Source organism: Hyperolius riggenbachi, chromosome 3, assembly GCF_040937935.1.
Source record: "Hyperolius riggenbachi isolate aHypRig1 chromosome 3, aHypRig1.pri, whole genome shotgun sequence".
Taxonomy (NCBI): domain Eukaryota; kingdom Metazoa; phylum Chordata; class Amphibia; order Anura; family Hyperoliidae; genus Hyperolius; species Hyperolius riggenbachi.
Genome location: NC_090648.1, coordinates 148812305 through 148824873, shown reverse-complemented (window position 1 = coordinate 148824873; position 12569 = coordinate 148812305). Strand labels below are relative to the sequence as shown.

General features: G+C 40.9%; 1 protein-coding gene across 1 annotated transcript in view; it reads right to left on the bottom strand.

Moving 5' to 3' along the window:
- Window positions 1–12569, bottom strand: part of ADAMTS17 (ADAM metallopeptidase with thrombospondin type 1 motif 17) — a 349550-nt gene that overhangs the window by 106724 nt on the left and 230257 nt on the right. Inside the window, exons 15-16 of the mRNA XM_068273566.1 lie at window positions 10676–10796; window positions 4676–4750 (exon numbers count right to left, since the gene is read on the bottom strand). Of these exons, the coding sequence (XP_068129667.1) occupies window positions 4676–4750; window positions 10676–10796 (196 nt within the window). The remainder of the gene's footprint in view (window positions 1–4675; window positions 4751–10675; window positions 10797–12569) is intronic.

Sequence of the window (12569 nt, the reverse complement as noted above, 5' to 3'; positions counted from 1 at the left end):
ACAAATCCTTAATCATGCTACTTTTACTATTGAATTGATCATAATGGTACATTAAAGGCCAGCTTTAGCATGTAGTGTGGTTGGTGGTCTAGGGGGTAAGACAGATACCTACTACACACTGAGATCTGGGTTCAAATCCTGGCTAAGGTATGTAAGCTGTTTTGAAAAACTGCAATTCCCTACAGGATGATAAAAATGGATGGATGGAGGAGGAGGAGGAGGAGGAGAGAGAGATTTTTCGACGGAATTCGGAATACCGTGGAATTCCGCGGAACAGCTCCGGAATACCGCCGGAATGAAACGGAAGCGGAATTTCGGATCGGCGGGATGCGGAATTACCGTGGAATGGGAAATTGCAATTTCGAGCATGTATAGCTGTGCGGCAAGAGTAATTTCTACTATATGATGAGGCCAAACTTGGTAAATTGGGGCCCACATTTATATGTGGATGTGAGGGGTTACACTTGTTATGTGGAGACATAAGGATCCACACTTGCTATACTCGGACATAAGGGACCACAATTCATATATGGAGACACCATAAGGGACCACACTTGAAATGGCCATGACAATGACTGTATGTGGAGGTAACGATTACTGCATTTGCCACATGAGGGTATTTGCTGCCAGCTACATGCCAGCTAGAGGGATTTCTGGGTCACACGACTGACCTTTCCAAATGCAATTTCTCTGTGAGGGCTGCATCGGATGGATATGGAGATTATACGAGTGAAGGCACGGTCCTATATTCAGCTTTACTATCTGTATGTATAGTGACTCTAATAAAAGCAGCTCCCTCTGAGACTGCCAGGTTGTGGAAACACTCCTGCTTACAACCTGTGCACCAATCATGGGACAGGGAGGGGTGTCAACTAGGGAGAGGGGATTTGGTGGGAACCCAATCACAGAGGGTGAAGGAGCAGGATTGAAATGAAACATCAGCTCAGCCTCTATGCATGGAAATTAGCTACGGGGGCCCCTGAGCAAGGTCAGCAGAAAATCCTACTTTTTTTTTAGGTATGTATGCTGTTTGTTTTTTTTCTACATTTTATGTTTTGTTTTTTTTTAAACCCATAAACACCTGCTTGTCAATAAAGGCCATTTAGCAAAATAAGTATTGGTAACATGCTAATGGCTGTAATTGAATCAACCCCATAATGTGTAACAAAGGCAAGATATACAATGAGGTTTATTAAGAGAACAATGGAAAATATAATTATGCGGCAAGTCTGGTCTGGAGTTTCTCAGAGAAAGGCCTTTGCCTCTCTCTCCTGGGTCATATCAGAGCATAGTGAAGTTTGCTTGAAGTTTAGTAAGTCAGTGAAGGATGAACTACAGCCATGTGCACATGTACAGCGAGAACTTAAAGGGACTCTGTAACTAAATTTTCAGCCTTATTTTTTCTATCCTATAAGTTCCTATACCTGCTCTAATGTGGTCTGTCTTACTGCAGCCTTTCCTAGTTGAACAGTGGCTGTATTATCTCTGTTGTATAATCTAATCTTCTTTCCTTTGTCAGCTTTGTCGGCTCAGGCTGGAATACGCTGCTGTGCTGTGATAGGTAGACGTTATAAACACCATCTCCACGCCCCCTCCAAGCTCTGTATGAGTCACAGATTGAGCTTCTCTCAGTCTATCACATGTTGGTTAGCGGCCATGTTTTTTGTTTGTAAACACTGCCAAAAACTGGCAATTACAAGCCAGGATTGCAGCAGGGAGTGGCAGAAACCGCAAAGAGGAGAACATAATGAATAGAATGGTATGCTTTTTATTGTAAGTTTTTTAGAGTACAGATTCTCTTTAAAAAATAAATAAATAAATGCAAGCTGTGCTGGATCTGTTGAAGATAATTTCTTTTGCATTACGTACATTCATGCAGCTACAATTCCCCAAACACTAATTTGTTAACCCTTTAGCAATCCTTGCTATATTCTGATATGACCCTTATGATGTGCTGCACATCGTTACCACCTAAAAGCAGAATCCTTTTTAAAACAATTCCAGTCCAGGTATGCTCGAGCACTCATGGAGGCACATTTGTGAAGCAGGGTTAAAATCGCTGTGTCCATGTGGCATTTTAAAGTTACTTATACCAGTTACATGGTGCACATTGTGCAAATTGAACAACACATGTTACCGTGGTAACAAGTGCATTGTTAGTTTACGTCTGCATTACCTAGGTAACGTGGATTAATGATCTTCGCAATGCATGCCACGTAACTGGAGTAACATTAACATTTTCCTGCCCTGCCTGTGCATGCCAACTTTAGTGTTGCTTCCTGAATATGCCCTATATTCTCCAACCTCAGTAAAGCAAACAAAGTGTTAGAAGGAGAAATACATAATTATCTTGGAGGCAAATTAGAAGTAGAAATAGATCAGGAAACCATGCTTGGTAAATTACATAGGTGTAATGAAAAACAAAAGTTTGCTTTCCTAAAACAGAAAGAATTTGCGATAATTCAGGTTGGAGTGAGCTTGAGATGTCTCCCAGAGCACCACTGCTGAATATATGCAAATTAACCATTGTGTTAATGGTTAATTTGCATATATTTATTAGTGGTGCTCTGGGAGACATCTCGAGCTCACTCCAACCTGAATTATCGCAAATTCTTTCTGTTTTAGGAAAGCAAACTTTTGTTTTTCTTAACATCTTAGTAAGGGGGCTTTTAGGACCATTGTAGTCCCTTACACACTCCAATGAGTTCTGGGTCACCATGAGCTCGCTGGTTAGTCTGTGCCTATAGGTGTAATGAGATAGAAATATTGGCAGTACACACTACATGTTGAGCAACTGGAGCAGGGAGGTAACAAAGAAGTTGTTCAGATAAGAGCAGTGAAGCAGATCTGTCTATATGTTAAATCTCCAATTAGGCAGAGAGAAGTTCCCTTTTTATCAGTTTCACTGCACATGATTCGATGTGAGGGGGAAACGTTAATATCCATCATTGCTCTTCCCCTTTTGTAGAACACTGGCACCACATAAAGACATGGTTAAATGTATGACATTTGTGAAGAATGTAAATATAACAGTATTACAGTATGAAAAACAACACAGAGGTCCAGCAAATGTAACATGCAAAACCCCACAGTTAGCCGGCAGATTTGCACATGACAAGATGTCACACTTGCAGAGCAAACACCCAAGGAAGTCAATTTCAGACTGAGCAAACCCCAAGATCAGCACATTGCTGTTTCCGTGCCTGTGTTGCACTCTGGCAAAGCTTGAACAAACACATGATATCACAGCGCCTCACTAAACATGCGTGTGAGCCACTGCACTGTAAACAGTCCATGGATGTTGGATTTGGCAGAGAGATGCTTACGTTGCTCTCATGCCAGACGCTCTGACACTTCATCATCTGTCATCCTGAGGGATGACGTTGCAGGGCACCGGTCCCCCCCGTGTGCAGAGTGTGCTATACAAGGACTCGGGAGGGAGCCACGGAGAGGCCAGATTTTGGTTTACGCTCAGAATGACATCACACTAATATTTTTGACAAAAACCTTGTATGCAATGGTACATGGGAGCGCTGGGACTGCCATGAAAGGCCAGGCATGCACACACTAAACACACAGCACCGCAAACCTCTGCACAGGACTCCCACTTCTCCCTTCACCCAGGCTAACAAATACCATTTATCAAAGTGTCTCTTCAATTCGGCTGTTAAAGTTGACAACATGGGATTATCTAATACTATCTTTACGATGACAGGAATTAATCAAGGATGTGGAGCAGAGGCCCACCGAAAGGTGAACGTGAGCACCCAGCCAGCCTAATACCTTCAACAGTAAAACAAATAAAAAATGAGGTAATCAAAAAATAAAATAAAGCCAGATGGTTCAGACTTTCATAGATGCAACATGAGCAATTCTTATATATATATAAAAAAAGACAAACAGATATCAAATTAGAATGTGCCAACTAGGTTACATACGTAAAAGGATAAGTAACCACATGTTTCTGGGAAGCAACACTTTGATAAACGGCCGCATATATAAGTAGTGCCAATCAAATCGCGAAACACATTAACCCCTTCACTGCTGGCCGATATGTTTAACAGTGTAGCTTACCTATTTTACCCAATTCCTTTTTTGTAAATAGTACTTTGAGTGTAAAAAAAGCTGCTCCCAGTTCCGTCTACCCGGTCATTGTGGCTTAAGTCAAGCATTTAATGAATAATAATGGGGATAGTCTCAGCTGTAAGGCAGCACTTTGAGAGGACATATGTAAAGGCTTATCAGTGATCCCTCTGCATGGGGCATTCCTTACGTCCGCTCTGGCCTAGCTCCAGACCCCATACAATGCATTCGCAGAACATGTGATTGCACTTTTTTACAGCTGGGACATAATTGTTGATACAGTATCTGATAGGGTCATTATAGCACAGCTAGTTTTCTCCTCTCTTGTCACCTCTTAATTAGCCCAACATTCCCCATGATGCTTGTGGACAGAAATGGCCCCCCAGTGATGACCTCTACAACGGAGGTGTTCCTCAGCCTAGTGGTGACAAGTACTGAGAGGTGCTGTGAGCTTTCAGCAGTGAAGGGATTAAGTGGTGTGCGCAAGAAGTGAATGTCATGGACATAAAATAGTACCAGTAAGGATCATTCCCAAAGAAACACCAGCCAAACACCAAGCAGGGGTGCCTGTGCGGCACTATCTGGCTCTTACATGAGAAACACTTGGGGACTGCCTTTGTCTTTGTCATGACACATGTGGAAACCTTCTTACAATGACTACTGCTGACTGAGGAATACAAATAGATCATGAGGTGACATTGCAACATGGAGACTCTTCAACGACACAGCAATGCTAAGGCTAAGTGCAAAAGGAAATCAATCATTTCTGTTATTGTAAAACTGGAGAAGAAAAAGAGAGTAGGATAGCCATATAGAACACATATTTCATATGCAACTGGAGGAAATATAGATGCCAAACAGAAACCTATAAGAGAAAGCATTTGTCTTCTATTGACTACTATAGTCTACTCTCCAATATCCTTTTTGCATGATGTGCGGACTAAGAAGGCCCACTACTTCATAAGCATATAAATACTCTCTATAGGGCCCTACAGTCTTTTCCTTCTCTCAAACAGTGTTTCTATCAAAATGGATAAAATAAAGAAAGAGGTTAGTTTGCAGAAACATGAAATATAAACGCTTGCAGTAATTCAAGCACATATACAGATAGCTAAATACTCTCACATCAGCTATTGAGTGCTAAAATGAATAGTTACTTTAGCAAGCATCTCAAAATCCATTTGTAACTTTGGTCCCATAATATTATACATTACCTAGTCCGAAGAGACCAGGTACCACAGAGGCTGCAAGGCACTCATTCGCCATAGAGCACAATCCCTCCTGGAGACTGGGCCTAACACATGCAGACTTGCGGAAAGGGATTTGGCTTACATGCATTAACATCACAAAATTCAAACGGCAAGTGTACCAGTTTGATGCATTCAAAATTCATTGACCACCCACACCAATCTTTGGCTTATTATATCAACTTTGTCTGTCTACTGCTTGTCCTGACCTTGGCTTGTTATTGACCATGCTACCTTCAGAGACTGGCCTTCACTTTAGATTGTCTTTTCATCTCTATGTCACCTTTCTATGTCAATGTTGGGGCAATCTCAACGGTTGCAACTCAGTGGCTCTTAGGCAGTGAAGCAGTCCATTACCTCATTAGGAGTGGTGAACCAACATCCTATATAGGCTAAAGACCAATAGCCATTTACAGTAGATTAGAAATCTAGAGATAGCCAGACAACACTGGTGTCAGATTCAGCAAGGACAAAGAGCCAAACCTAATCAGCATGGCCGACAGGGTGGTGTGGAAACCTTAGACTAGCATTCCTCCCCTGCAGGAAGTGACATCACAGGATAGGTTCTGGCATTTCTAACATTGTATTAGAAAGCGGCTGGCTCTACACATCGTTCTGTGTTCACTTACTATATACGATATATGATGGGATTTTATGTTGTGATGTCCATTATATACATGGGGCAGATGCTACTTCTTAAATGTGCCATTGGCATGAAAAGTTTGCTATGGAGACCCATGTTCTGCAGTTATGTCTCTGCACTCATGTATTGTTTTCAGCTGGGGAAGCTCAGGTCCTAGGCAACCAATCACTAAGCTTGAGCAAAGTCAAGTGACAGCTGAGCTTCATGTATTTTTAATATTTTAATATTAAAATTCATAGTTTTTCCAGGTTTAGCATTGAATTCAGAAACTGTATTCATGGCAAGAGAGTTCAAAATAGGTAAGGTTTAGTCACAGTTGCCTTCTTATGGTACTAGCTGTGTACTCTGCCTGCCAGCTCATTTACTTTATAATCAGACATGATTTTGGGCTGGATATGTATACTTAAGGCCACAGCAGAGCTAAAGCTGGCAAAGCTTCACAAATCCATATCCAATTCTTTTATGGCAACACATATTGGCTTTTGCAAATTGTAAGCATGATGCAAGCTCCAGGCTTAGGTTTCTTTCAGGACAGGTTTCATTTTAATACACCTACCCACCTTTTACTCTACTGCATACAGATATACTGTACATCATACTGGTGGGTAAAATTATTAAATAATATCTTAGCAACTGATTAGAGCAGATTAAGTGTTGCACTAGCTCTGTTTGGAAGTTGACACAAGTATAAAATTCCATGCACATATTGGGGTACCGTACATTCACTAAACTGTGGTAAGCAAAACAACATGTGTAAATTCTTATACACAATGAGTTAACTTACTTAATGCATTGCATGCAATTACTGCATTCTGCTCTATTCATCATGCAGTGATTTGCGGTTGCATGTGCATGTTATTCAATTTATCGTAGTTTAGTGGATATAACTGATTGTGACCACAACACTGCAGTCTTTTGTTCTGATAAGTGTTTTAAGTTATGCTGTAAAAAATGAAAAAAAAAATGTTCCTATGACCTGGAATAATCACTCACTCACTATGTATGTGCAACCAGAACAAAGGCCAATTAGGTTTATGTCTGACTAAACCAGTACATAAGGTTAGAAAAGCTTATTACCATAATAATTAGCCTGATCAGTTGGGGGGAATCTTGAAGTAGTAACCAGGTGTATCCTTTATCAGCATATATTAAATCACTCTTTTACTTAAGCCTCATACATGCGCCTGACAATGACCACCTCAGCTGACAATCCGGCTTGTGTACGGCACCCGGCGACCCCTGATGCCCAACCCGAGCGATCCACCTGACAGATCTACCCAACCCCAGTAATGCCGATCCCCCCCCGACGATGCCATTGTTCTCCCACTGCCACTCCCCAGCCCGACGCATGACGTCATATATGCACTGCTTGTTTTTGTAAAATAAACATCCCAAATGCTGTTAAGATAGAGTAAAAAATGAAATAAAAATGAGATGTTCACCAGGAAGTGGTTACTGGGGTTGTGTAAACTTTTCAGCAAGGAGAGATTTTATTTTTGTTGGGTTAGGCTGGTAGGTAGAGGCATAGTTTGCAGAAAACATCACCCAAATGAACCATCATTCAGCACATTACCAATGTTTCAGGTTACCAAGGGTTAGGACTGCATGTACACGTTTATCTCATCACAGTTCGTGTCAATTTAGGTACCCCTTACCAAAGGCCCTCTAGAACAATCCGCTGCTGTGTTAATGGTCCGGTCAACATGCGTTAAGCGCAGATGCTGTGCCATAAGTCGCTGATGACTTGACGCCAAATCAGATGCTTCCAGCGCATCACATCCCATCAGGTATGAAATATCCCATAGACTTTCATTGCTTTAGCGTTACCATGCGTTAAAAATGGGTAACGCAATGCAATGAAAACGCGCTAATGTGAAAGGGGCCTTGGTCTACAGCTGGTCCTCAACACAAACATACCTTTTTTAACATTTACTGGACCATTAGAGATTTCAATTCACTGATTGAACATTTCTATATTATAAAAAATTATAATTTTTTTGTGTACTCAAGGTCTAGTAATATGGTCTTGAAGGAGCTTCAAAAGTGACGTTTCTATTAAGCACTGGGCCGTGCATCAGAAATATATACTTCAGGATTGACCAAAGGTCAGGGGCGTAGCAATAGGGGGTGCAGAGGTAGCGACCGCATCGGGGCCCTTGGGCCAGAGGGGCCCCGAAAGGCCCTCCCTCAACTACAGTATTAGCTCTCTATTGGTCCTGTGCTCATAATAAGCACTTCTATATATACTTTGAATAGTGGTAATCATTAACAAACTGTTTCCCATCCCCTTCTTGCACCTCTGACACTGTAGTTGCCATTGGCAGCTTTTAGTGCGCCTTATCAATTGCTATGTATAGAGTGCATGGGGGGCCCCATTGTAAAACTTGCATCGGGGCCCACAGCTCCTTAGCTACGCCACTGCCAAAGGTGTTTAGTCTTTACAGACAAAATAGGTCAATTTTTTTTCCATTTCCCCTACTATAACCAGAAACTGTAAATTATGATTTCCCCAAGAGTGCTACCTGCTGGTAGCATGCTGTCATAGCATGACCACACATAGCATGTTTTTAGAAAAATAAACTTGGCTTCAAAATAAGCCAAGGAATACAGTAAACAACAGTAGTGAAGGGGTCTTCCTTCCAAAAGGGGCTACAGAGGTGTCACTAAGTTTTAGTCTAAACATATCAGCCAAGAAAAATAAGGACTCCTAATTTATATGGAGATTTCCTTTAATGGCTCTTGTGGACACCGAATGAACAGAAAGGACTGGGATAAAGGTATGTCCAAGTTCCCAAATAATGAATAAAAAAAACACTATATTAAAATGCTAGTAGTAATAGCTGAGTTTACAAGGAGAGGTGGGATGGGTAGAAAACCAACTCTTTCCTCCATAATAACCTCATCCTAGATTTTCCTTTAGCACTACAGATGTTTTATGTTTTAGTAATAATGATTATAATGTATTTATATAAAGCTGGTATTTTCCACTGCCCTTTTCAGAATGCAGTGAATAATTCATTATGCAAATGAGCTATCAATCTTACTCTGGTGCAGCAAGGTGAGAGTGTTAGTCACTTGATTCACAACGTTATTTGTTTAATGTGTGCACATAGCGCGCGTTAGTATTATTGGCATTTACCCAATTTGCGTAGTGAGTTATGCAAATTGCGCAACACGCTGTATGCATGCACCACTTACATGTTACTCAAGCATCGTAAGTGGTGCATGTATATAGTGTGTTAAGGTATTTGCGTAACTTGCTACGCAAATAGTGTAAATGCTGGTAATCTTAACATGCGCTATCTGCACACATTAATATTAACGCTCTTTAGTGAATTAACCCCCAGCCCCCATACTGCTTGTGTTATACTTGCAGAGTGGTGATGGTCAATTAGATGCAGATTTTTCTGGCCAGTAGGCAAATTCCATGTAAACTGTATACAGCTTGAAATTAAGCCAATATGTCAGATTCAGCAGGAAGTAAACTTGATTAAAGTGACATTGAAGTGAAAAAAAAACTTATGATGCAATGATTTTTATATGTAGTACTGATAATTAATAGAACGTTAGTAGCAAAGAAAAGAGTCTGGTATTTAAAGTTTTAGATATATAGCTTTTTTATAGAACATTGCATAATTCTGTCATATTTGCAGTTACAAGTCACACTCTGCATTTTAAATGATAACACAAGCAAAACTAATGAACATTTCAACTTCCCTGCAGTAAAAAATCTTTTCTAAATCTGTCTCTGACTGTTTCTTTGATGTATAAGTGCTCCAGAAAACAGTGACCCAAGTTTGGTCGGAGAGCTCAGAGAAGCTCTTTTGCTTAGATAACAACTGAAGTTTCTTAACTCTTCCTATACTGGAAACCATATTAGACTCATATCTGTGCTACTAATGTTCTATTTCTAAAGGTGGCCATACACTTATAGATTTTCAGCAGATTTGACCATCAGTTAGATTTCTGTTAGATGCCTGTCAAGTTAAATCTGACAGGAAACTGATGTGTGCCAAACACTAGGAACAGATTTCCAATAGATTTCAGAATGAAATCTACTGGAAATCTATTGGAAGTCGATCTAAATGCATTATTGTAACATTAGATCCAATGCAACTTATGGGCCATCAATCTGCTGCCAGCAGCAGATTGGACCAGATTTTCCATCCTGCCAGATAGATCAAATCGATCAAAATCGTCCGCAAATTGATCGATCAATTTGATAGAATCAATTTTTTTATCGATAGATCAATTCCATAGTACAGATCGATGGCTGAAATCGACCAGTGTATGGGCCCCTTTAGCTGTACTACACATACAAATCATTATCTCATAAGTTTATTTTCACTTCAGATTCCCTTTAACCAAAATCTCTGCTGGAAACAATTGACTTACAAGCTAGAATTATTAGCATCTCATTGATATTCAAGAGTGTCCACTACAGTGTTTCCCAAACCTGTCCTCAAAGCCCACAAGTTAGGGTAACACTGGTCTGCAGCAATAACAACAGTTGATTGGCCTGTGTGACTAGTCACAAGACAAACGCCTTTAATTTGACTGGCCCTATAAACCATGGCTCAGACTGCAGCTGGAGCACATTCTGTGTAGGCACCTGCAATAGAAGACTTTCATAGGAAACCACATCACACTGTGTAGAGAGACAGGAATGCATGGCTGTACAGCATCCACTCTACTTACTCACCCATCCCCTTGGTATGGTTAAAGTCTCCTTTGACCACTCTGCAGGTTTTGCCATCACCGTTACAGACCCCACATCGGTCTTCCTTGGCAGAAGAGCCAATTATCCCATCACAACCAATTTTCTAAAATGAAAGGGAAAAAAAAAGAGGCATTTAGAGGTTTGACCAAACTGAAGACAGAAAACATAGTAGAGTTAGATTGAAGACATTTGATGTTATGAAATGTTGCAGGTCTAATACCTGCACATTATTTAGTAATCATGAGTCTTAGTAAAAAAGGCATTTAACAAATGTTAATGTCACTGACGCACAGCAGGTTTCTATTCTATCATTTTCAAAGCAAGGAGCTGTCTACTTTCCAAGTCTGGAGATTGCTTAGTTCCCATTTTATGATGTGTTACACCTTTGGAAATTATTACCACAACAGTAGTTATGTTGGATAAATATGTGCAGTATACTATGGATATTAAACTGTACCATAACTCATGTAATGTTTTGAAAAACTATGGACTATAGCTAATCATGCCATGACCGCATAAGTCGTATGGCAACGCTTTTAATGCCACGCATGTCATCGTTTGACACCCTGTTGTGTTACTCGGCAACTACTCTCAGTCGGAACCCCATGCTGATGGTGGTGGTGGAAGGGGGGGGGGGGGGCTGGGCTTCCTCTGCACAGAAGCAGCTGACAATGAATTCACCACCGACAGCCACTCATGTGAAAGAGGCCTTGAGGTGATCATACACAAGTTAGTCACGATGCCCAATCAACCAAATCAATCACAATTTACTGATAGAAGAGTTCAATTAGATTTTTTGCTCTATCCATTAGTGATGCCATTGATATATTATTTCATTTAAAGCGGAACTGAAATATTGTTTGAAATATTAATAAAAAACATACCACCAGGCTCTCCTTGTTTCCCTATACACGTCCATTTAATTTTTGCTGCTCCCCGCCGTCGGATCACGGCATTTTTAATTTTTTCTAGGCTTCTGCGATCCAGGCAAGATGGCCGCGATACCTAAGTACTTCCGGGTCATTGCGCATCACTAGTACACGTTCACTTGTTCCTGATAATGTGCACAAGAGGACTCCAGCACTCCGTTTGTCCTCTCGTGCACTTAGAAATTTCATCCTGCTCGTTCCCTGAAAACACCGGCAGCAGTGACTGCCTCTGACAAACAAGATTGGGCAAGTAAAAAAAATCATTAATCAGACAGCCCCTCACCTGCTCGTTCTGGTGACAAAAAGCAGCGTCCACCCTGCGCTGAATGAACGAGCACAGAGTGGCCATGGTGGGGTGGATAAGGAGCAGAGAAAGGGCAGAGACTTGGGCAAAGGCAAAGAATAGTGATCATGCAGGCAGAAGAGCACAGGCTCTTCTGCCTGATCTCAGCATTGACTTGTAAGTCGAGGTATTTACAGGCAAGAATTCGGGACTGGGAGCGCTAGAAAAAAAGATACATAGACTGCACAGAGGTATGTGAGCCTTAAAGGTACATACCCAAATGATCAAATTGTGGGCAAAAAAAATTCTTTAGTTCCACTTTAACAAAAACAGGAGCTTTTCTGATGTGTCACCACTAGGACAATGTTAAATAAATGACTGCTGCTGTCATTTTAGCCTCACACTCTCTGAAAACCCAAATGAAAGCAGCACGATCTGCTTACAAGGTAGCGCAAAGCAAGGCTTACAAGGTAGCGCAAAGCAAATTAAAGGATGACTGTGATTTCGAGCTCAATGAAGTGTAACCAGTTCCAGCTGGCAGCTGTCAGTATAACATTAAAACAAATAGGAGAAAATGAGCCAAAATGTCAATTTCTCAGAATTTTATTCTTATTGAACTTGCTTTTTACATCCAGCTCCCACAAGGGAATAGAGGCAGGAGGTG